General features: G+C 40.6%; 1 protein-coding gene across 3 annotated transcripts in view; it reads left to right on the forward strand.

Annotated features, from left to right (window-relative positions):
• The window catches only part of LOC142837328 (HAUS augmin-like complex subunit 8), a 114470-nt gene continuing 88216 nt past the window's right edge, over window positions 1-26254 (forward strand). For 2 of the 3 annotated variants that reach the window (XM_075952366.1, XM_075952367.1), the window contains exon 1: window positions 8673-8718. In XM_075952366.1, the coding sequence (XP_075808481.1) occupies window positions 8706-8718 (13 nt within the window). In that variant the 5' untranslated portion in view covers window positions 8673-8705. Of the gene's footprint in view, window positions 45-8672; window positions 8719-26254 lie in introns of those variants that run through there. The other variant, XM_075952369.1, reaches the window with a different exon arrangement.

The following is a 26254-nucleotide window of genomic DNA, read 5'->3' on the forward strand; positions in this document are numbered from 1 at the left end:
AGCTGGCAAGAAACAAGCAGCCTCCCATCAATTCCTTAGAGAAGGTAAGGCACATTGCTTTATGGAAGGTCCAAGACCCTCTCTAATATATCTTTGCTGACCATGGTATCCATCCAAAGAGAATAGTTTCCCAAAAAGCCAGTACAAGCAGTAGAGATAAATCCTGGTTCCACTCCCAGTGGCCCATCAGTCTCCCTCAGCCTTACCACTGTCAACCACATTCCAAGGGAATAGTTTGTACCTATGCTGTTTCCTTCCCAGTCTAACTGGTGTTGGTGAGCTCCCATTAGCTCAGTTAAACTGTGTCAACCCATCATGGTCTTGACCTCTTTGTTCATATTCTCACTCCTTCCACTCTTCAATTGGACTTTGCCTCTGAGTAGAAATCTATCTATCTATCTATCTATCTATCTATCTATCTATCTATCTATCTATCTATCTATCTATCTATCTATCTATCTATCTATATATATTTTTGGCTTTTCGAGACGGGGTTTCTCTAGTTTTGGAGCCTGTCCTGGAACTAGCTCTTGTAGACCAGGCTGGTCTTGAACTCAAGGAGATCCGCCTGCCTCTGCCTCCCAAGTGCTGGGATTAAAGGCTTGCACCACCACCGCCTGGCCTTCAATTGGACTTTGAAAGATCAGTCCAGAGCTGTGATGTGTGTCTCTGCCTCTGCTTCCATCAGTTGCTAGATGAATGTTCTTTGATATTTAAGCTATTCATCATTCTGACTAGAAGACAAGGCCAGCTCAGGTCCCCTCTCCTCTATTGCTTAGTGTATTATCTGGGGTCATCCCTGTGAATTCCTAGGAATTTACTATAGTCAGGTTTCTGTGAAACAGCCATATTGATTTTGAAAGTGGTTGCACAAGTTTGCATTCCCAACAGTTACTTACTTCACATCCTCTTCAGCTTATGATATCATTGGTGTTTTTGTTTTTTTAAAAATATTTTATTTATTTTGCATACAATATTCTGTCTGTGTGTACATCTGCAGGCCAGAAGAGGGCACCAGACCTCATGACAGATGGTTGTGAGCCACCATGGGGTTGCCCGTAATTGAACTCAGGACCTTTGGAAGAGCAGACAATGCTCTTAACCACTGAGCCATCTCTCCACCACCCTCATTGGTGTTTTTGGACATAGCCATTCTTACAGGTGTTTTTATATTGTTTAGATATGTTTCTTGTACTCTTCAAGACCTTTAGCATGAAGGGGTATCAAATTTTCTCAAATGGTCATACGGTTTTTTTCTTTCAGTTTATTTACATGATGTATTATATTAATAGATATTTGTATGTTCTACCATTGTATCTCTGGGATGAAGCTGAATTGATAATGAAGGATTTTTTGATGTGTTCTTGGATTCATTTTGCTAGCATTTTATTGAGTATTTTTGCATATTTATGTTCATAAGTGAGATTAGTTTGTAATTCTCTTTCTTGGTTGAGTCTTTGTGTGTTTTTGGGATCATGGTAACTGTAGTCTCAAAAAAGAGTTTGGCAATGTTCCTTCTGGTTGTGTTCTGGGCAACACTTTGAGGAGTGTAGGAAGTTCTTGATAGAATTCAACATTAAAACCATTTGTCCCTTGGATATTTTTGTTTGTGAGGCTTTTGATGATGATAGCTTCTATTTCCTTATATTTTATTGGTCTATTTAAATTGTTCACCTGGTCTTGATTTAATTTTGGTATATAGTACCTAACCATAAAAGTGTCCATTTCTTTTATGTTTTCTAATTTTGTGGAGTACAGTTTTTTTGTAGTATGATGTAAGGATTCTCTGTATTTCCTTAGTGTCTGTTGTCATGTATCCCTTTTTATTTCTGATTGTGTTAATTTGGATCTTCTATCTCTATTTATTAGTTTGGATAAGAGGTTTTCTATTGACCTTTAGTGTCCCATAAGTTTGTGTGCTTTGTGGCTTCATTTTTGTTTAATTTTTATGAAGTCTTTTCTTTTTTTTGGAATATTGTTTTTTTATTTTTTTTTTTATTTATTAAAGATTTCTCTGTTTTGGTCTAAGGAGCTGTAAGGGCGACCTCAAGCCATGCTATGGTGAATGTAGGAGCCACTGTCCTCAGACCAGGAAGATCTGGTTGGTTGAGTTTTCAGAGGTAGTTGTACAGTGATGAACTATGAGCCAGACAGGTTCTCTTGTCTCTTTGTGGTGACTTGGGCAGTCACCCTTGACCTTTGTTGCATGTGACTTTGTTGAGTGTGGGGGAGGCTAATCCATCCTTGCATGGGAGACTATGGGCTTTCAATATTCTTTCCTCATGCTATGTAATTGATAATTTCTTTAAACATTCCAGGACTAGGCTTTGGCTGGTCTATGAGAAGGAAAAATAAATAAACCAGCTAATGAGTGACCTCCTGTCTCTCAGACTTTTCCTGTGTGATTATAGATAAAGAGGCATCTGTGCAATAATTGAGTGCATAGACAAATCTTGAAACTGCCAGTTTCACAGTTCATAAAGGAAGAGACAGGACATTGGTTGATAACTTTCCTACTTCAACAGTAGCTGAGATTAGCAATGTGGAGCTAGGTAATCAATTTTAGATGCTCCATAAATGTCTTGATGTTCATTTCTTCATGTCCACAGACCATGCAATCAAGAATCTTTACTCACCTTATTATGAAACCAAATTGCTATAGTTACAATAGTTCAATCAAAATAGATCAGATTGAAATGTGGTGGCTCTGCCTAACATGACTCTTATTTAACTGGTCTTAGATATATAACCTGAGATAAAAGGTTTGAGAATTCGTGGATGTGCTCTAATACAATTCCCTAGTTTATGGAGCACATGGTCATAAATCCTGTTTCAACCTTTCAAAATAATTTCTTGAGATTCTAACTATACCATATCCACATTTTCTTTTCTCTCCCCAAGCCCTACTATCACTCATCAGTGCCTTCTAATTTTTGGCCTGCTTTGATCTGTGTTTGGTTGTAGGATTTCCCAGGTAGGAAGCGATGGGTTGGCTGCACTGCACATTGAGTGTTTAATGGGATGTCCACATAAAAGACATCCCTGTGGTTTGGATGAGGAACAGGATATGCTCTCGGAACATTGAATCTGTACCAAAATATAAACTTTCTTGACTAAGGCCCTGCCTACTGGTCTTAAAGGGCAGAAAAGAATGTTCTGTTATATGTGAGTAATTTGATCTCTGACTACCCAGTATGGTAGCTGATAATATTGAGGCCCAGCAGGGTGGTATTAGCCAGTGAGGGACTCTGGGAAGGCTTAGCAAGCAGGAATTATAATGTGTTCTAGCTTACAGGTGGTTCTTTTTTTTTTTTTTTAAACAACAGGTTTTTTTCCTGCTGCTGAGTCAGGAAAATTTCAAAATGGCGGATGTACCATTTTTATTTATTTATTTATTTATTGTGTATACAACATTCCTTCCATGCCTGCCTGCATGCCAGAAGAGGGCACCAGATCTCATTATAGATGGTTGTGAGCCACCATGTGGTTGCTGGGAATTGAACTCAGGACCTTTGGAAGAGCAGGCAATGCTCTTAACCTCTGAGCCCTCTCTCCAGCCCACAGGTGGTTCTTTTCATGATTCTTCGCATCTTTTCTTGTAAGAAAGACCAAAAGCTATGCCATGGTGAGTGTAGGGTGTTCAACTACCATTCCTGGTTACATTTGGATGGAACATGAGCCAGGCTGTGGTTCTGTTGGTCTGTGTATTTACCTGGCCAGTGGTCTTGGTCCTCTGAGCCTCCATGAATATGGATTTCCTGGGAATAGGGAGACCCTGCAGCTCTAGTATGGTAGATTATGCTTATAATATCATTTTACAGTCTACACACATGGTCTTGCTTTTGGGGTGCCCTGGGAAGATATATTGGAAAACTGATGTTTTCTAGAATTTCTGAATATTGTATTCCACTTCAAAGTTTGTCTGATAAATGTCTCAAGTAGTTTAAAAGGTGTTAGAACTATTGTGATGTTGATTGTCTTTTGGCGATACATGATTAGAATGCTTCTAACTTTCTGCTCTCACCAGCCACAATGAAATGATTCAGTGATGTTTAGTTCTAGGTGACAAAAGGAATTACCAAAGTTTCTCATGTGTTCATGTTATTGGGGAGGTAGATAGTGCAGAATCCCTATCTTGGGATATAATCCTTGTGACATGAAGCAGATATTAAATTGTTTTCCATAATTATTTTTTCATAACTTCATTGATCACTCTGAGTTTTTCCACTATGAATGTAGCTTTTTAATCTTTTCTGTTATAAATTTTTGGAAATTGTTATCAAATTGTATTCCTTTTATGGTGCCAATTTACTATACACAGCATAATCTTCCCTAGAATTAATTATTTGCTTCTTCATTGACTTTTGCTTTTCTTGTTGCTTTTAATCTGTGAAAGATTTTGGTTTATTGTCTAAAATGTCTTTGTAGGTGTTTATATATTTTTATTTCAAAATACCAACACTCAAGTCGAGAGGCTCTCAAATATTTACTATTCCATATCTTGTATATGTGGAGATAAGATTGATTCTCATGTGTAAACATTTGCAAAAATAGCAATAACCTTGTTTTCAAAAGTGTTTGTGCCCAGGCAGTGGTGGTGTTTGCCTTTAATCCTAGCACTCATAACGCAGAGGCAGGCAAACCTGGTCTACAAGAGCTAGTTACAGGACAGGCGCCAAAGCTAAAGACAAACTGTCTCTCAAAAAACAAACCAAAAAAAAAAAATGCTTGGGGAGCAATTATGAACTGAGTTTCTTTAGGTATATACTGATTCTCTCGGGTCTGTTTCCTAGAGGCAAGCAAGTGCTCTCATCTAAGGCTTCTTGACTCAGCTTTATCTGCAAAACTCTGCAGCTCTTTAAGAGGTCCTGTCCTGCCAGTAAACACTTAAACTGTGTTCATGAAAAGCTGAACACATGCTTTTCGGGTTTTCAGCCTTAGCAACAAAAAAGCTAAGCAGTTTTAAAACTATTAGTGTGTGGATTTTGATGTATGTTTTAAGCTTTAGTAATGTTTCTTTTATATATGTGAGTGCTCTTGTATTATGGTCATAAATGTTAAGGATTGAGACTTCTGCTTGATTTATCTTTTTATGAGTATAAACTGTCTTTCTTCATCTCTTCTGATTTATTTTATTTTGAATCTAATGTTAGATATTAGGATATCTACACCATCTTGTTTCTTAGGTGCATTTAATCAGAAACCCTTTTCCTAATCCTTTACTTTGAGGTAATGTCTGTAAAGTCAAAATGAGTTTTTCTCCAATGTGGTTCTCTATTGGAACCCATAAGCTCACATGTCAGATACTTACATGGAGCTGTGTTTGAAAGAATTGTATGCAAAGTCCAAGGATCAAATGCCAAAGAGCAGTGCATTGGGTGCCCTTAATTAGGTTGGCACCATCTGCGCTCTCTATCCACTCTTCTATGGTCTTTCAGCCTTCTCTACTATTTACTTATTTGGCACCTCATTTAACTGTCAGTGCCAGTATCCTACAGCCTTCATTTTACAATCTCCATAGCAACATAAACCTATTTAGTCTCCATCCCATCAATCCCAAATACTTGTGTGCCTGGCAAGAATAAGGATATTCTAAGATACATTCAAGTTTCTCCCTTTTTCTAACAACTACTGAAATAGTCGCTATGAAATTTGAGTTTCCTTGGGAATTGCACTGTGGAAAAAGACTGACTCCTTCAGGCAAGACCACGTCTACTGAAGAAACATTTCTTTATGTGATCACCTTACAGGAGAGACTGGAGGGTTTCACAGATGGGAATGCTTTCATTATGACTTAGTTATATTAGCTTAGTTTTGTAGTTTTTTATAGCCCTTTAGTCTCCATCCCATCAATCGCAAATGCTTGTCTGACTGGCAGTTACACAAGCAGACTCTATCCTATTTATGTGTTAGCACTTCCTATTTTCACTACATACATGTACATACAAAAGGTAAATAAGCATTTACATCTTTGCATCTAAATATCTAATATTCCATATTAACATGCTATTTTTCCTTGGGTATTTCGGGGTTGCCCTCTCAGCTAAATTCTTCTTGGTGTGGATTACTCTCTCTAGCATTGTTCAATCCTTTATATCACCAATTCTATTCTTCTATATTGTGACTTAGTAGTAGCGTAATACACAGTACTTGAGATGCCATTTATATCTTCCCCAAATTTCCTGGAAATGGACCTTACACCTAATTGTCAAATGCTAATTTCAAGACTTGCAGAAAATACTTGAAACTATGCCTCTCCATCTTTGTTAATCTCTCTATGCTTTGTGATGTTTTTCTAAGGCTCCGATGTATATACCAATAACAGAGCTCTGTCTATAATCTCGGTAATATGCTTGGGAGAGCTGATAAAGATGTGGTGGTCTTTGTTTCAGATCCTCAGAACCTAAGACTTTTCACAGAAGGGTGAAAACTGTGATTATCATTCCCTACTCTACTGTGGACTTTGTTTCTAATGTTCTTGGTTTACCCAATTTTACCTTTGTTCAACATTTGCAGTTCAGGCAGAGGGGCCTGGCGGACTCTCGCCAGATTCTGGAAGCCTTCTGAGTGTCCTGTGTCCGCCCAGGGGTGGCTTGGACACCTTAGACTTGAGCTCTGGCGCCCCTCCCCAGCATCGTCAGCTCGTATCTGAGGCCTCTGGGCATTGCCCAGGCCCCTGGTGGAGTCCTGATAACTATCTGTGCAGAGTCTGTATACACTGGGGCACTCTGGGGCCCTCTGTGCATCTTCCTGCATCCTCTGGTGCAGCATCTCTGGGTCCAGGGGCGTCTTGAGTTCAGTCAGGTGGCTGAAGAGGGCACAGGGGATATGTGGGGTGACCATCTGGGCCTGGCAGAGGGGCCTTGTGGCCTCTGGCCTGGGTCCGGGTACCACCTGAGTGTCCTGTGTCTGCCGGGGGGTGGGGTGGGGGTGGCAGACACCATGGACATCTGTCTGACATGGACATCTTGCTGCTCCTGCTCCCACAGCTGCTGCTCATGGCAGGAAGCCCTGTGGTTCACTCCTCTCCCTGCCCTCCTCGCCCCCCCCTCGCTCGCCCCCCCCTCGCCCGCCCTCCCCACGCCCCCCTCCATGCCAGACCGGGAGCCCCAGTTGCCCCAGTCCTTGTGGGAAGCAGATGTGGCACCAAGGGACACAGAGCTTCGCCTCCTCCCCCTGCCCTGAACTGGAACCTCTTATCCCCCTTCAGGCGGCTCCACAAGCCATGGAGGTGATTGCAGAGCAGCAGCGGGTGGAAGGGGGGGAAGCAGCAGTATTTCTCCTTTCTCTGCTTCTCCTGCATGCTGCAAGGTGGCTAACAGCCTGGCTGGAGCAGCAGGCAGGCAGGCAGGCAGGCAGGAAGGAAGGAAGGAGCCTTTGAGTATAACCCTTTGAGGGCAGGGATATACTGCTATACCAAGTCCATCCCTGACTACAGGCAAAATTGCCACCACGGGGAATCATGGGAGACTTAGCCCCGCCACCCCATGTCCCCAGGGACCACAAGTGCCCGGTCACCCTGTCCCCTCCCTGACCCTGACAACGCCCTACCCCTAGTCCTGCCACCACCATCAACGCACCACCCCTAGCCACGCCCTAACCCTAGGTCTAACCCAAACCCTAGCCTAACCATATCCACTCAAACCCTAGCCACACCCCACTCCTAGCACCGCCCACCCCATACCAATGCCGCACCCCTGGCCCTGCCCCAACCCCAGCCATGTCCCATGATGACTGCCCTCTTCGGGTTACCTAGGGTTTTGGTTTAGGGCATGGCTAGGGTTAGGGAGGAGCTAGGGTTAAGGCGTGACTCTTGTTTTCAAGAGGGCTTGTGCCCAGGTGTGGGGTTGCATGCCTTTAATCCTAGCATTCAGAGCAGGTGTTGTTCATAACATCCGCAACCATGTAGATAGAACACGACGTGGCTTGTTTTTGAGATTATCCTCCGTTCTGATTCTGCCCCCTGGGGGAGCTCATAGTCCCGGATCAACTCCTGTCCAGGGTAGAAGTCCGTGGTGGGTCAATCATGCAAGTTAAGTGAGAGCTCGTGCGAGAGCCGAGCATGCCAAGTCAAGCTGGCAGCAGGCTGCCAAGCTGTGGGATTGCGGTTTGTTTCTAAAACCCAACACTGGTCACCAGATTATGCACAAATCAATTCTACACCAATTATGAGTGAAAGGGATAGTTATTTAAGGCCGGTAAAAGTCACAAAATGACAAACGTTAGGAAAGTAGCCCAGATGCCTTATCAGGAACAGGGACGAAGCACAGGAGCAAAGAGACCTGGCCAAGGATTGCTGCTCTTTTTTAAAGATAAATAAACCACGCCCCTGTTGTCTGTTATTTCAACTGCTATTGGCTGATGGAACTTAAGGTGCTCCTGCAGAACAATGAGCTTGTGCTGCAGAGACTATTGGCTGACTGAATGTAAGTTCCTCCCACAGCACTTTGCTAAGCTGCCCAAGAACTTGGCTTGTGACATTCCCCTTTCTCTCCCCCCCCCCCTTCCCATAACCCCACTCCATGCCCATGCAGCACATGCTTGATGCTGGAGATCCTTCCCCTTCTCCAGCCAATAGCCGCTGAGATCCCAGCCCATTGGGGTGTGGTCTCTCTCTTTAAAAAGGCGGTTACTTCCCTCCTTCCTCTCTTTCCTGCTGGACTTCTGGAGACTAGACTCCTTCCTGATTGCACAGACTGGTGTCTATGATGGCGATCTGTAAGTTTTTTCCCCTTTAAATAATTACTACCCTATTATTCATAATTTAAAACTGGTTTGGGATCGTTTTTTATTTATGCCTTCATCATCTGGTGCCTGAACGTTTGGTTTTAGGACCCCCTCCTTCCCTCGCTCTGCTGCCTGCCGCCAGTTTGGCTTGGTGGGAGTCCTCCATCAGCCGTGGCCTGTACCTTGTTCACGGAGTCAGCAGTTTATTCAAAATTATCATGCAGTGACTGTTCTTGCCTGGAATTTCTATGAATAATATCTTCTGTGAATCACAGAAATAGGAGACTTCGGCCTTCAAGGGTCAGAGGTAGGTTGACATCTGTGATTTCACGGTTTGGTAGCACACGCCTTTAATCCCAATGCCTGGGACTTATGGCCTGGCAGATCTCTGAGTTCTAGGTGTGGTAGCATACACTTTTTACCCCAACTCTTGGGTGCCCCACACAGGTGGGTCTGAGTTCAAGGACAGCCTGGTCTACAGAGTTATTCTAGGTCATAGGAGCTTGCCTATGAGAATTAGCCTGTAAGGGCTAGGGTTAATGGGCCAAGCAGTGTTTAAAGGAATAGTGTCCGTGTAATTATTTCGGGCATAAGCTAGCAGATGGCTTGGGTGCTTGGGATGCATCCCCGCTGCTCTTACTACAGAATGGCGGCCAGACGTGTTGACAAGTGAATCCACTGAAAGACAGAGAAAGCTTAGGAAAGATTAAAGCATGTTTTCTTGTAACAATTTCTTGAGTCTACTCTGCTTGCTATTGGCAAGCAAGCGCTCTCATTTAAGATAGGTTTCCTGACACAGCTTTAGCTGCAAAACCCAACAGCTAATTAGGGGGTCCTGCTACAAAACACTTAAATAGTGTTTATGTAAAGTTGAACGCATGTTTTTTGGTTTTCAGCCGTAGCAGTAAAACAGCTGCGCCGTTTAAAAATGCCCACTTTTTGTGCTGTCCTGCCAGGACAAACTCTTGACTCATTTATGCAGGGCGTTCATGCAGTTTACAAGCACAGGCTGCTAAAGCTCCCTTGCTGGCAGGGACCTTGAAATGCCATAGTTCCTCAACCATGAGGATGGAAAGCTAAGGAATGTCCTTCATCTAGATGACAAAGCCACGGCTTTAATCCTACCCATATTGCTTGGTAAATTAAAGACTCATGTGGTCGGAAAAAGAGAGATATAGAGTAAAAAGATTCAAAGACAAAGAAAATTTTTAAAATGATTTACAGTGTGTTAAAAATATGGGCAGGCTAAAAGTTGAAGTTCTTAAAGTAAAAAACCAAAAAAAAAGGAAGAGAGTTGTTTGGTGTGGTAGTACACACCTTTAATCCCAACACTTGGGAGGCAGAGGGAGATTGACCTCTGTGACTTCAAGGTGTGGTAGCACACGCCTTTATTCCCAGTGCCAAGAGGGCAGAGACAAACAGATCTCTGTGCATTCAAAGTGTGGTAGCATAGAAATTAAAATCAAGTATGTCAAGGATGGAAGATACACAGAGAATCTTGATACTCTATGCTATTTTGCTATCTTTTAATTGTTTGAGTCATGAGAAGTAGCAACCGCTGCGAAAGGATATTTGTTTATAGATGCTGGTAAATTAATTAAAGATAAATATTTTAAAATACCTTGAATGAAATTAAAAAGAAATGTTACTCTTGAAGAGATTTTGCTTCTGAAAATGAGGTGTGGATTCATTCTGAGGTTAAAGGAAATAACTCTAAATTTTCTTTTTGTCTTTATAAGATTATCAGTGTCCCCAACCAGTAGGAATTATCCAGGAATACTACACACAGATTCCAAAAAAATGAACTATGGGTATTTTCCCCTGTTTATCAAAAAAAAAAAAAGGAAATTTGTGCTATAGAATTGTTTGTATTGTGTCAATGTGTATTGCGGTAAAACGCTGACTATCCATGCAGGAGGTAAAGGCGGTTAAACCATACATGAAGTAGAGGCATGCTGAGGATAACAGCCCATTCCCCCACTCCTGCCCAGACTCTCAAGAAGCAATATGTGATATTTCCCACCGTGTAAGGAACTGAGAGTAATGGGTTTAAGCTACAGGAGGTAATAAGACTGAGCTTGTGAGCCAATCAGTTTTATTACCTTGTGATATCTGTGATTTTCTCTTGCTTTCTGGTTGGATAGGAACACCAACAAGCCAGCCTGTCATATTTCTTTGTTATTCCCTGCTTTTTGGCTGTTTATATAAAGTTGAATATTGTTTTCTCAAGGTCTGTAAAAAATTCTTTTTCATTTTAATGGGTAATGTATCAAATTTATAGGTTGCCATTGCTATAGCTCCCGTATTTATATTGTTGATCCTATTCATCCAAGAGCATGGGAGATCTTTCAATATTTTTGGGTCCTTTTCAGTTTTTCTTCAAAGCCTTAAAGCCTTGTCAAATGCACCTTTCATTACTGGTTATTTTAACCCCAAAATACTTTATGCTATTTGTCACTGCTGTGAAATGAATTTTTTCTTATTTCTCCCTCTGATTCTCTATCCTTTGTATATGCGAGGTGTTACTTTTTTGGGGTTGATCTTGTCTCCTGCCATATCACTGGTATTTATCAGCTGTAGAAGTTATTTTGAAGATTTTTTGTGGTCACTGGTGTTTGCAATCATACCTTCTGCAAATAACCAAATTATTACTTTTTCTTTGCCTGTTCAAATCTCCATGATCTCTTTGTTTTCTTATTGCTATTGTTATGACTTTACGCATTATGTTGAATAGATATGTTGAGTGGAATATAAAATTTTAAAGGAATATATTTGAGTTGCTCTCCACTTACTTTGAAAACAGCTGTTGGTTTGTTGTATATTGCTTTTTTATATTTAGAGATGATCCTTGTAACCCTAACCTCTTCAAGGCCTTTATCATAAAGGATTGTTGAGCTTTGTCAAATGATTTTTCAGCATCTAGTGAAATTATACGGTTTCTTTTTCTTTCAGTGGATTTATATGATAGATTTGATTGATAGATTTCCATGTGTTCAGCCAGCCCTGCTTCTCTGGGATAAACCCTCCTATTATTTTTTGTGATCAGGTTTTTTTGTATTTTATTGGGATTTTTTCGTCAATGTTCATGAGTGAGATTGGTCTGTAATTCTCTATCTTGGTGGCTTTTTTATTTTTTTGTTTGGTTTCATGGTACCACTGTTGCATAATAGAAAGCTTTGCAATGACTCTTCTGTTTGGATTATATGACACACGTTAAGGAGTTTGGGGTATCAGCTCTTCTTGGATTTTCAGGTAAAATTTTGCATTAAAACAAATTGGTCCTGTGCTTTTCTTTGTTTGGAGGTTTTTTGCGACTGCTTATATTTCCTAACCGCCTTATGGTCTATATACATAGTTCCCCTGGTCTTATTGGATTTTGGTATATGTTATTTATCTAAAAACAAGTCCATTTATTTTACATTTTCCAACTTTGTGGCATATAGGTCTTTGTAGTAATACCTAATTATTTCTGAATATCCTCAGTGTCTTGTATGTCCCCCATTTCATTTCTTATCCTGTTATATTGCGTGTTCTCTTTCTGTACTTTTTTATTTCATTGGATAGCTGCTTGTCAATCTTGTTTTTACTTAAATAACCAGTTCTTTGTTTCATTGATTTCTTTAGATTGTTCTCTGAGTTTATATTTTGTTTTTTTTCATTCCTCCATTAGATAATTTCCAGCCTTTACTCCAGGGTCATAATGCTTTTTTTCTATAGCTTTCAGCTGTGCTGTTAGTTGTCTAATGTGCTTTCTCCGTTTTTGTAATGTGTGCATTTACTACGATGAGTTTTCCTCTTAGCGCCGCTTTCAGTTTGGTTATGTTGTGTCTTTATTTTTGTTGAATTCAAGGAAGACTTTAATATCTTTCTTTATTTCTTCCCTGACCCAGGGTCAGGTATTTGATTGTTCAGTTTCCATGAGTTTGTCTGATTTCTGATATTATAATTGTTGTTATACTCTAACTTTAATCCATGTTAATCTGATAAGGCTCATGTGCTTGCAAAATTTTTTTAAAAATGTATTTACTTACTTACTAGGTATACAGTATTCTGTTTGTATGTGTGTCTGCTGGCCAGAAGAGGGCGCCAGACAGAAGAAGCTGTGTGGCTTCCTGTAAATCTGTTTATTCTTGGAGACTCTTGTAGGACTCCATCTCCCAACAGTAAGTGTGGGGAAATCGGGTTGAGTCCGCTGAGCTTGGAGTATCTCTGAAGGTCCATTCAGAATGTCCAGATGAGGGCTTTTAGCACTTTTTCCCACTTGTCATCCCCCCTTTTGCCTAACATAAGTTATATCACCTGGTTGTAGGTATATAAAATGACATAGCATTTACTGAAAGTAAATCATGAAGAAATTTATTTTTTGTTTAAAATTTGTTTTATTTTAGCCCATGTGAGTGAAAGAACCTGAAAAGTGGCCCAGTGGATATGTGTCTCCTTAGTTTAGTGATCAAAGTCAGTAGCTGGGAAGTTACACATGAATCTTATAGTGCATTTAAATACTTAGTAGCCTGGCTCCTAGAGATACTTGTGTCATGGTCTTCAGAATCTTCCAGCAAAATTATGCCTGACACCCACTGCCACCTCCAAGTGCTGCGATTAAAGGCATACACCACCATGCCTTGCCTACTTTATTTTTTTTGACTCTGAATAGACCATGTGGAGATTCATAAGGCTATGTCTTCCTCCTCCTCCTCCTTTTTCCCCTTTTTCCCCTTTTCCTCCTCTTCCTTCCTCCAGCCCCTAACTCCCCTTCTCCTCTTCCAGGTGCCCAGGTACTTTGACATCAGAGTTACATCTCAGGCCTGCCCTGCTTATTGTTTATCTGTCCTTCAGATATGACCCATTTCCCTCAAGTCTTTTCATTCTTGGAAGGCCTGTCTGTCTCTTTCATTTTTGGACGAACACTTGTTTTCTGAACTTTTGTTACTTGTGTGAGTGCTGAATCTAAGTCACAGTCGATATTACTTGCCTAAACTTAGGGCTAAACTGTGCTGTTAGATCCATGGAAGATTAAGGATGCAGGAGAGGAGAATTGAAGGACCCCAGAGGCTGGAGAACCACTGCTTGGATGAGCCTGTTAATGGGAAGCTACACTCATTGTGCCCCAGTTTGTTTGCAGATGTCAACCATCTTTCAGTTTGAAACCCTTCCACTAGCCTTATAGTTGCAGTTTATTTATTTGGACAAGAGTCTCATTGTTGTAGTTCTGGCTGACCTGGAACTAAGATACACCTTCTTCTGCCTCCCAAATATTGGGTTTGAGATGTATATGACCACTCTTGGCTATATTTGATTTTATTTGCTACATAGGAGTTATAGCTATGGGGTATTGTGAGCTATCTCAATGCATATACACAGTGTTAATGATCATGTCACGGTAACTGGTGTATCCATCACCTCCAATATTTTTTTGTTTGTGCTAGGAACTTTCAAAATCCTCTCTGCTATTGACTTGGAAACATTTCACTAAATTTTTGTTAACTGTAGTCATGTACTACTGTGTGGAACAGTAGAAGTTGTTCCTCATAATCCCCTGAGATTACAAAACCTGAATGTTTGTGCCCCTGGAAATAAGAATAGGAGCCTGGTAGTGGTAGTGCATGCCTTTAATCCGAGCACTTGGGAGGCAGAGGCAGGTGGATCTCTGTGAGTTTGAGGCCAACCTGGTCTACAGAGTAAGTTCCAGGACAGGCAAAAAAAAAAAAAAAAAAAGAAAGAAAGAAAGAAAGCCGGGCGATGGTGTTGCACGCCTTTAATCCCAGCACTCAGGAGGCAGAGGCAGAGGCAGGCGGATCTCTGTGAGTTCGAGACCAGCTTGGTCTACAAAGCTAGTTCCAGGTTAGGCTCCAAAGCCACAGAGAAACCGTGTCTCGAAAAACCAAAAAAAAAAAAAAAAAAAAAGAAAGAAAGAAAATAAGAATAAGTGCAGTAGGTGAGTGTAGCTCAGTGGTAGAGGGCTGCTTTACAAGATTCCAGCTCGTGGTTCAAAGCCATGACCTCCTGGGGCTGAATGACCCTTTCACAGGGGACACATATCAGATATCCCACATATCAGATATTTTCTTTACAATTCTTAACAGTAGCAAAATTGTAGTTATGAAGTAGCCATGATGTAAGCATGAATTCTAATTCTTATTAATAATAAAAACTGAGAGTCAGATCCTGGGTGTTAATGCTGAAGATCAGAGAAGCAGAGTGCCAGCCACTAGAGAGTTTTTACTTCTACCAGTGCACAAACCAAGGGGCAATCCTGTCCTCAGACTGCATCTCCAGACTGTATCTGTCTCCACTAAACCTTCAGACTACAGTGCTCTTGACTCCTCCCTCTTTATAGTCCTGTCTAGTCCTATCTACCTCCCCAGTGCTGGGATTAAAGGTGTGAGCCCCCACTCCCTGGGTTCAAGTGGTTTAGCTTTGCACTACGATCTTCAGACAAGCTTTGTTTGTTAAAACACAAACAAAATAACAGTACACAGTGAAATATGGTTTGGGGTCACCACAGCATAAGGAACTACATTAAAGGGTCACAGCTTTAAGAAGGTGGAGATCCACTGCTCTAGAGCACCACCACCAATAGTGGTAAAACAATCTACATAAAAATCTAGCATACAAATGATAGAGATTGTTAACTGCATTGCAATTTAAAGATATTTATAAATATAAAGATGATATGCAAAGGTTCCATACTGCAATGCCATCCAAGCACAGTGGCTGTGAAAGAACTGGCCAACCTTCAAGACCTGTGAAAATGTAAGTTATCAGGATAAAGCTGCAGGTAATGTTTGTACTAACTTAACTGCTATTCACGGATCCCTTCAGTGCTTAATGCTATGTTGGTGTGCGGAATTGATGCAATGCCCTTCAGAATGCCATGCACTGAGCCAGCTATATAGCTAACTGACTTCTATTCCTAGTAAGTGAATATTCTCTGCCCGTAACTTGCTGTGAGCATATCTTTAAATTAGGTATTATCTTATTTTCCCAACTAATTCCTGTCCAAGTTACATACCTTGCACCTAAAGAGTTAGAGCTTTGGGCAGGAGTTTGTGTGGCTGTGCTTCATTTAGAGGTAGTTATTTAGATATATTTCACAATGGGGTGATGCATACATTTTATCATAAAAACCAACACAAAATTAAAATTCCCATTGTGAACTCTAAGGATATCTTACCCTTGACCAGGTGTGGGGAACTGAGGGCAGGCCATGGATCTGTTAGTTTACACTAGTGCATGAGAACTATTTTTGGTCTCATTAGTGGAATTTCTGTTTTCACATTTAGCTAATTTCTTAGGTCTTTTTTTAATTTTTTTTAATTTTTTTTTTTATTTTTTGGTTTTTCGAGACAGGGTTTCTCTGTGGTTTTGGAGCCTGTCCCGGAACTCCCTTGGTAGACCAGGCTGGCCTCGAACTCACAGAGATCCGCCTGTCTCTGCCTCCCAAGTGCTGGGATTACAGGAGTGCGCCACCACCGCCCGGCTTTCTTAGGTCTTAAGACAAACTTCTGTAGTGTCGTTTTATTTGTATTTTTAAAAATAAAGCTTGCCTAGCCTGGCGGTGGTGGCGCACGCCTTTAATCCCAGCACTTGGGAGGCAGAGGCAGGCGGATCTCTGTGAGTTCGAGACCAGCCTGGTCTACAAGAGCTAGTTCCAGGACAGGCTCCAAAACCACAGAGAAACCCTGTCTCGAAAAAAAAAAAATAAAGCTTGCCTGAAGCTTGGAAAAGTAAAACAGCCATACTGGCCAGTCTTACTGACTATGCAGCAAATGACACATACTTTAATCCCAGTAGTTACAATAACATACACCTTAAATCCCAGTAGTTATCATGGCATACACCTTTAATCCCAGTAGCCACACCAGTTTACCATAGAAACCAAACAGTAGTGGTGCATGCCCTTAATCCCAGAATTAGATATGATTATAAAATGGGAGGAGACAGCTCTCAGTCACAGTCTCATTCTGAGACTTCCTGGAGGTAGGATCACCATTTTCAGACTGAGGTTAAGGTCAGAGCCAGTGACTGACTGCTTTGCTTTTCTGGTCTTCAGGTTGAACCCTAATACCTGTCTCTGAGTTTTTATTAATCATGCTCCCACTCCTATATCTATATGTGGAAACCTCAGTATATAGACATACCTTTCTTCATATCTGCATCCACAGTAGCTTCTCTGCACTTTTCCTGGTGGAAAGCATCATAAACCCAACAGTTGGATGTATCTTCAGGAGAGAACTGTGCTTAGCTTTCAGATGTGTTGAAAATGTGGTCATAGAGGTCACCCACCTTATTTTGTGTCCACCGCAGATGGAAGTGACAGGGAAGCTCCTTGGGCCTGACACAGGGGTACAGTGCACATAGTACCCCAGCTGGAGCAGGAGATTTTGTGTTTCCTTGATGATTCCCATAATTTTTACTTTAGCCAGTTCACAGTTTGGTTAGAAAACCCAATTAAATCGTTTGACACAGTAAGCTAATAAAACAGTCTTACTTTTTCCCACTCTGTATTTTTCTTAGCAGCTATGTGGGGTACTCATCTTCTGATGGAAATGAGCACGTCTGACTACAATGCACTCAGAAGCTCACCCACGTTAGGCTTCACTAAGAGCACATGTAACTGAATGTGGTTTTCCTTGGATGCATTCTTTTTTGGGAAAATTTTCCTTAGATTTGGAAATTAGGAAAGCATTGAAATTCCTAAGATTTACCAGTATTAAGCATTAAATGCCTTTCCATGTTTTCTTCTGCATTCCCTTGTTTAAGTGTGATGAATGTATGTCTATCAATATGTCCGTCATTTTCTCCAGAAGTGAAGAGCCTGTGTTTCAGGCTTAATCAGGTTTTGTTTTTCTCATAATGTTGTCTGCTTGCTCCTTCTACCATAATGAAGTAAAACCATGGGCTCCAGATTTCATGTCACAGAATTTGACTTGAATGTCAGGATTATTTATAAATTAGTTAGTTACCTAAATAATTAAATTTTAGCAAATGTGAGAACGATATTGACTTACACACAAGTAGTCTAATACTGCTGGTGTATGAATTTCCTACTTGGTAAATCATATGTAGCTCTCCCACAGCCAGCATCACTCTCAATAGTGGAAAACTTCAAAGCTTCTATTTTAAAAGGAGGAGGAGATATTCACACTCACCCCATAAGCAACTGAGGGACCCAGGAAGAACAGATTTTTAGAAAGGCAAAGGTGTTGGAAGAAGTGTCTAGGTCAGAAGTTCTCAACTAGTGGGTTGTGATTCCTTTGGAAGTTGGACAACTCTTTTGCAGGGTTTGTCTAAGTGTCTATGACCACTGGAAAACACAAATAATTTACTTATGACTCATAACACTAGCAAAATCATTATGAAGTAGCAATGAAAATAATTTTATGGTTGGGAGTCAACACAGCATGAGGAACTATATTAAAGGGTCACAGCATTAGGAAAGTTGGGAACCACTCTTCTATGTCCTAGATTATAACTAGGGTTTGTTTTCAAAGCAACTAGGGAAAGTAAAAACCTTACATATGCTTTCATAACCTGTCTACCAGTGACTGTTTCAGCTGGACCAGGGTGAGGCTTGGATCTGCTGAAGGAACAAGATCACCTAATTTATATATATAAAAAAACTTCTTAACTAACTAGAGAATGATGAGAAACCAATAGCTTGTAAGCTCAGTGTGCAGGAAACTGTATGTGCACATGCACACCATGGAAGTGTGAAGCTCTATTCTGTGGACACCTTGACTCAGAACTTTCCAAATTATAGAACTGGTCTACATGTTTCTAGTAGGAACATTATGAAGGGAAAGGGGAGACAGGGAAGGAGTTAACCACCTCTAATGCACAATCACATGAAGGGCTTGCTCTTCTGCTTGTTTCTGTTCTTCCAAGCCCATGCAGAGAAGGAAATTAAAACATGAGTTGAAAAGCTTGTGTCCTGGGAGGTTTGTCAGCTGTGCAAGGTCTGGTTGATCAAAGGAGATGGACATAGAAAATCTGCTCATTTTCTTTTTACCTTGTTTTTTTTTATCTTTAAGAAGACTTTACCACTGACTTAATATATCCCTGTCTTAAGAAACAACTATCTTCTCTTGCTAAGGTTATTTTTATATAGTCTTCTATTACACATTTTGAGTCAGAACATTCATCAAGTTTTCATCAAAAATAAAAATGGCAAGAATTTTTTTGATATGACTTGTACTTTTTCTGTAAAATTCAACGATAGCACCATCATATTTTTCTCACTAATACATGTGCATTGCATGGCTTTATTAATTTTATAACTTTTTGAAATTCTGTACAATTTTCTTATGACCATACTATCAAATGGTTCTATGGGGATCACTTATGATGGTTGGGGAAGACTTCAGGGTGCTGCTGTAAGAGTGGTATTATAGTTTAGGATTGGTTCCCTGCATCTCCCAGGCAGAACCCTAACAATTCGTCTACACAGAAGACATGGCATGTCCTCAGAATTCCTTTCCACATCCCTGATCTGTCACTTGTGCAGGAGCCTTTGGGCATCTCCGAGGTTCTCTACTAATCAGGTCCTGGAGAACATTTTGATAATAGTCAATATTGACATTATTAGCTTATCCTCAGGCTTTCTTTTTCATTATTTTGGTTAAAACATTTATGACTCATCTGATATAATTACTATATCAAGAATGAACCTATTTGTGCTAAGTATATGAAATAATGTGTTCTTTGTGATTATATCTCAGAGAAAATCTTAGCATGTAACCTTCTGTGTCATAAAGTCAGTACCAAAATAATTGAGTAAGTTATATATTTCTTGGAAAAGTACCATCTTTTCAGTAGGAATTTTAGAAATTTTGGAATGTAAAAAATTTAGATCTTGATAAACGATAGGCAAGCAGTATAGCCTCTGTGCCCTTCTTAATTAAACAAAAGCCTGATTAAGCTTTGTGAGAAATGACTGTATCATTTTAGCTTAATATCTGTTCCCATTTAAGAAGATATAGAAAAAGTTGTCCACTTGAAGTTTTAGTTTTATTTTAAATTTATATTCCTCTAGAGAAAACAGTGCCAGCAGTATGCTGCTTTGAGGAGCCAAGCCTTTCACTTCACAGTGCTTCAGTAGTTGAATGGATGATACTACAACTGAATATGATAAGTCCACCGTGTAAGGATGTAGTGATTGCTGTTTGAATGAAATTAGAAGGATTTTAATTTTTATGAATATATTTGTTTCAATTATTTCAACCAGAATGAACTATCTATGTTTATTTCTGAGACAGGGTCTCACTGTGGAGCCTAGATGGGCCTTAAACTCCTTGCATAGCCTAAAGTATCCTTAAACTTGGTGCCAATCTTTCTACCTTAACCTCTGCTCCTAGGACTGTAAGCTTGAGCTACCTAATACCCAGTACAATCCCTCTCTCTTTGTAGTAACAGTTCAGGCTGAGTTCAAGCTGGCCTTTAACTCAGATCTTTCCACTTTAGCCTTCAAAGTAGCTACGATTACAGGATTCTACCATATCACCATGGCTGGCTAGGATGAGCTTTTATGAAGAATAAATTAGTTTGCATTTGGAATCATGAAGTACTTTGTAATTTAGTTACTTGATTTATTTAATTCTGCAGCTAATGATCCTGAGAATCAAAGTGTGGAGTAATGACTTATCAAAGGTGAGACATTTGGGTAAAATAAAACCCAGGTCTCACTCTTCATTTCTGGGCCTAGTGCTTTTCACATTATATGTGTAATTTTCTGAAAACCAACCTAGGTACTTTGGAAGAAAGGGAGGTGGGGGGATGTTAAAGGAAAGGGGTATTATACTGCACCCCCTTTCTGTGACCACAAGTTTAGGAGTTACAGGTTTCCAGAAGCCATTGTTTAGACATAATGCATCTAGGCTTACTATGACCAATGCTCAGAGATCTGATATTGTGCTAATAAAATTGTTATTTGCTTTTTAGGAGAGAGTTACTTGTGCACCTCCAATGAACCATTTTGTAATGTTGATCACACCAAAAATGTTAATCCAAACTGGTCTGTGAACATCCAGGGAGGTACAACCCGAGCTTTGGTCATAGCCTCTGTGAAAGCGAAGTGAAAGAAAGCAAGGGCTTCATCAAACCCCCAAGTTAGTGACTGTGATTCAAAGTGGAGTGAAGCCGAGGAAGGCCATGCGGATCCTTCTCAATAAAAGGACTGCCCATTCTTTTTAGCAGGTCCTAACAGATATCACCGAAGCCATTAAACTAGATTCAGGTGTGGTCAAGAGGCTGTGTACCCTGAATGGAAAGCAGGTAGGTGGCTTCCCACAGCTCGCCATCTTGCCTTCTTTGAGTTTACATGTTAATTATCTTTGCTGGTGTTTGCTGATGTCCTATACAGTCTGGAACTTGCTGTATAGAACAGGCCAAGCTTGAGCTTGGGCTCCACTGCCTTCCCAAATGCTAGGATTAGAGGCATGCAGCATGTCCAGCTATTTATGTGCAGGATTAGGGGCTTGCAGCATGTCCAGCTACTTGTGTTCAGGATTAGAGGCATGCAGCATGTTCAGCTATTTATGTGCAGGATTAGAGGCATGCAGCATGTCCAGCTATTTATGTGCAGGATTAGGGGCTTGCAGCATGTCCAGCTCCTTGTGTTCAGGATTAGAGGCATGCAGCATGTCCGGCTCCTTATGTGCATGATTAGAGGTGTAGAGCATGTCCAGCTCCTCGTGCTGCTGCAGTTATATCAACAACAGAATGTCGTGGTCTCCTGGAATTGGTCCTTGAAGATTTACACAAGGACTATATGTGTGAATTAGCCTTTAGCAAGAAAGATGTAAGGGCCTCCCATTTTTCCAGCTATCTTATAATCCTCGTACTCCTCATTTTTTAGAAGGAAAGATGTCAATTTCCAAGGAAAAGGATAAGTTTAGTGGTGTCATGTGCTAAACAGGAAGTTATCCAGAAATAATTATCAATTAGTGTTTAGTGGTTTGTGCCATGGGACAATGGTCTGTACCCTGTCACTTGTATTTTAAATAAATGCTGTTTGACCAGTAACCAGGCAGGAAGTATAGGCGGGGCAATCAGGCAGGAAGTAGAGGTAAAACAACAAGAATTCTGAGAAGAGGGAAGTTTCAGTCTGCAGTCTTCATCCAGACACAGAGGAAGCCAGACACAGCAAGCAAGATGTGATTGCCTTGTCAAGAAAGGTACCAAGCCACATGGCTAACACAGACAAGTCTTATGGGCTAATATAAGTTATAAGAGTTAATAAGAATCCTGAACTACTAGACCAATCAGTTTAAAATTAATGTAGGTCTCTATGTGTTTACTTGGAACTAAGTAGATGTGTGACCTGGTAGAACACAAACCTCAGTCAACAGAATGATGTGCCAATGTGGGGCTGACCAAATCCACTTTAAAGCCTTAAAGAGCTTGGGAAGTTATTCTAGATAGAAAAGAATAGAGTTAAGCACAGCTGATAGCAGCACTTTCTCAGGTAGGCTCTGCTTGCTAGAGGCAAGTGCTCTTGTTTAAGAGAGGCTTCCTGGGGCTGGAGAGATGGCTCAGAGGTTAAGAGCATTGCCTGATCTTCCAATGGTCCTAAATTCAATTCCTAGCAAACACATGGTGGCTCACAACCATCTGTAATGGGGTCTGGTGCCCTCTTGTGGCCTTCAGGCATATACACAGACAGAATATTGTATACATAATAAATAAATAAATATTTGACAAAGAAAAAGAGAGGCTTCCTGACTCAGCTTTAGCTGCAAACCTTAAATGGTATTGATGAAAAGCTGACTGCATGCTTTTTGGTGGTGGTAGAGACCTTGAAACGCCATAGAGTTGTGGCAATAAACATGACTCCAGCCAGTACTTCTGCCATGAGGCAAGACTCAGAATAAAGCTAAGGAGTGGGCTGGAACCAGCCATCAAAGCCATGGCTTTAATCCTAGCCATATTGCTGTACACGTGTTAAGGGCTGACCCCTTGGGATTGGATAACCTATCTGGATGTTTGTTCTTGGGAAAAACTGATTCGCCCTTCGTCAGCCACAGTGAGTTGTGCATAGCTCTTCTCTTCATCGAGGGGTGGGGCTTTGTGAAATTTCCCTCATGTGCATTGGCATGTCGACTGGTGGTGTCACTATGCAAGTCTTGTTTAGGTAACTATTGTTGAGATTTCATAGGTACAGTTTTTCTGTCATGTCTAGAAGATACTAGCAACAAGTGTCCTGGGACATCTGGTTCTTCCCATCTTTCTTCCTCCTCTTCCATGGTTTTTCTGGGCCTTAGGAGTAGGAGTTACATTGTAGGAAAACCAGTTGGGGCTGAGCCCCTGTGGTCACATATTCTCTACATGTGGACCTGTTGTATATCTCTATAATGTTCTCAACTACAAAAGAAGGGTTTTCTTGTGGAGGGGTGAGAGTTACCCTTATCTTTGGGTATAATAGTAAGCATTTAGAGTATTGCTAGAAAGTATATTGATTTTGGCAATTGTGGGTTCTCCCCTAGGGTCTCGAACCTCTCTAGCCATAGATATTGGCTAAGTTTATAGTACTGGGTGTGCATTCCCTCCTATTGAGTAGACCTTAAGTTCTATTAGACAGATGTTGGTCATTCCCGTGATAAAGTGCCCTTGTGCTGTTATTGTGCCATGTATCTTGTCAGAAAGGTATCACTGAGGTTCCTAAGTTTTATAGCTGGGTAGGAATGTTGATTTCTCTTTTCCTTTGGCAGCTTGCATAGCATCTTCAGGTACTACTAGAGCTAGTCCTTGGGAAGGAGGCTTGCAGGTCAGTTCCAACTCTATTTCCCCGAGGTCTATGTCTGAAATGTGTAGTATCTTTAACAAAGGCACTGAAACTATATCAATAGCTATGTCAAAATGGAAAAGAATTTTCCAAGAATAAAAATAGTGGGAAAGTTACAGTAAGTAAGGTTTCTTGGACTGTATAAACACTAAATTTCTGGATGTCAAGCAGCAGTTTTATGTTGAGGTATAGCAACTTAATATTAGGGGATCCTGGAAAAGTGACTAAAAGTTTGTACAGTTTGAAAGCACAGACAAATGCAGTCACCTTTAAAATGTGTAAACTCGTGATGAAACATTTGAGTACTGAGACTGTGACTCAGTGTAGAGTATTTGTTTCGTATGAGTGAGACACGGGCTTTGTTCCTGATATCCCCCAACAGTCCTTCAGTCTTCCTTTTGGTGCTTAAATTGATTTTCTTTTAGGAAGAGAAATTTCTGTTGCACGAATAATAAAAACCTAGAGATAGATATTGGGGTTCAAGTTGAAGATCAGAAAAGCAAAGCAGTCAAGCAACTAGAGAGATCTTATCTCTACCAACTCTCAGACAAACAAAAAATATTCTACTCTCTGCCCAGTCATATTGCTCCTGTCTTCACCCCTCTCCATTAAAGGTGTGTGATTCCCAAAAGCTGGGATTAAAGGAGTGAACCATCACCTCCTGGATCTGTTTGTGGATTGATTTTGTGTAGCCCAGGGTAGCCTTGAACTCAAAGAGATCCATCTAACTCTGTCTTTTGAGTCCTGGTATTAAAGGTATGTGCCACCACTCCCTGGCCTGTAGGGCTGACTAGGGTGGCTGCTTTGCCTTCTGATCTCCAGTAAAACTTTATTTATTAGAACACAAATACTATAACACTAAAAATGTCCAATGTTTTTGAGGATGCAGTGATTTGACCTTGTCAAAAGAGATAAAAGTGTACAATTTATTAGCTTTGAAAAGCAGTATGCAAATTTTTGTAACTCTCTCAAAGGTCTTACTGCTTGAACTCATAAATTCATTTTAGAAATTGGTCTTAAATAGCCTGAAAAACAAACATAAGAAACTGTGCATAGGGGCTGGAGGGATGGCTCAGAGGTTAAGAGCACTGATTGCTCTTCCAGAGGTCCTGAGTTCAATTCCCAGCAACCACATGGTGGCTCACAACCATCTGTAATGAGATCTGGTGCCCTCTTCTGGTTTGCAGCATATATGTAGGGAAAACACTGTATACATAATAAATAAATCTTAACAAAAAAAACTGTGCATAGCAACTTTAAGCCCAGCATGGAATCAGGAAAATGAATTGCTACCAGTTAAATACCGAATGTGAAAACATTCCATTTCTTCCTTCATACTGGACATTTCCATGTGTATTTGGGGAAATCTAACAGTTGAGGAAAAGGCTAAAGGAAAGAAACAATGAGTGAGCTCTGTGTGTTGTATTTTTTATTTTGCTCACAAGGATAGGAAAGACAACTTAAAAAGTAATGCAGCAGAAACAGTAGACTGGGGGCACAGAGGTGAGGGGGGAGGGAATGGGAGGAGAGGAAGGAGGGGAAACTGCGGTCAGGCTGTAAAATAAATAAATAAATAAAAGTAATTCAGAGGTTGTCATTACCATCAGAAACCAAATGTTTGCTGTTGTGATCCTTCTGCATCATCCTGAAGTTAAACAGTCTGAAAGTGATCTTTGAAACCTTGGAAGATGGCTATAGAATGCTACAGGGATTACTCTGGTCACTTGTTGGTTACTTGGTCTTTCTTCAGAGATAGGGTCTTACTGTGTGGCCCATGTTGGCTCGGAGTTGATGCATTCACTTGCCTCTGCCTCCTAAGTTCTGTGATTGTAGACCTGACCTACCCAGATATTTACATCTCCTGTTAGGTCTTATTAACGTACATATTTTTCATGTGCAAAGAAAGTGATGTTTTCAAGCTTTGACATGATCCATTGTTTTTGAAAAAAAAGTATAGATTTGACTTTTGTGTACACAATTTTTGGATCCTACATTCTTGGCACCCAGGCCATTCTTGAGGAGCTGTGGTTATCTTTGTGATTTAAAATTTTGGTTTAACTTGCTATTTTCTGTTTGGTGTATGGTTTAAGGAGAAAGAGAACAGTATCTCTTGCCTTAAAATGACAAGGAGTTGGGGCTAGAGGAGTGGTCAGCAGTTAAGAGCACTGGCTGCTCTTCCAGAGGCCCTGAGTTCAATTCCCAGCACCCACATGGTGGCTCACAACCATCTGTAATGGGAACTGATGCCCTCTTCTTTCGTGCAGGCACACATGCAAATAGAAGCACTCACACACATAAATAATTCTTCTAAAAATAGCAAGAAATTGTGCTATGTTTAAGATTAATGAAAACCTTAGTTAGGCAGTGTTCATTTTTACTTTATTTTTCCATAAAATTTCTTTATTCTCTGGATTGGTTAAACTAACTACTTGCTGCTGATGGTTTTTTTTTCTTTTGTACTTTTGAGACACGATTTCTATGTATCCCTGACTGTTCTGAAATTCTCTATGTTGACAAGGCTGGCCTTGACTCAAAGAGATCTGCCTGCCTCTGCCTCTCAAGTGCTGAGATTAAAGGTGTGTGTGTGCCACTATGTCCATGCCCAGGTCTAACTGCTTTCTTAAGATTCTTTATAGTGTGTGCATGTGTGTGTATGGTGTGTGTGGTTTAGTGTGGTATGTGTGGTGTAGTATGGTGTGTGTCATGTGTATGTATGTGTGTGTGGTGTATTGTGATGTGTGTAGG

This window comes from Microtus pennsylvanicus, chromosome 18, assembly GCF_037038515.1.
Source record: "Microtus pennsylvanicus isolate mMicPen1 chromosome 18, mMicPen1.hap1, whole genome shotgun sequence".
NCBI classification, from domain to species: Eukaryota; Metazoa; Chordata; class Mammalia; order Rodentia; family Cricetidae; genus Microtus; species Microtus pennsylvanicus.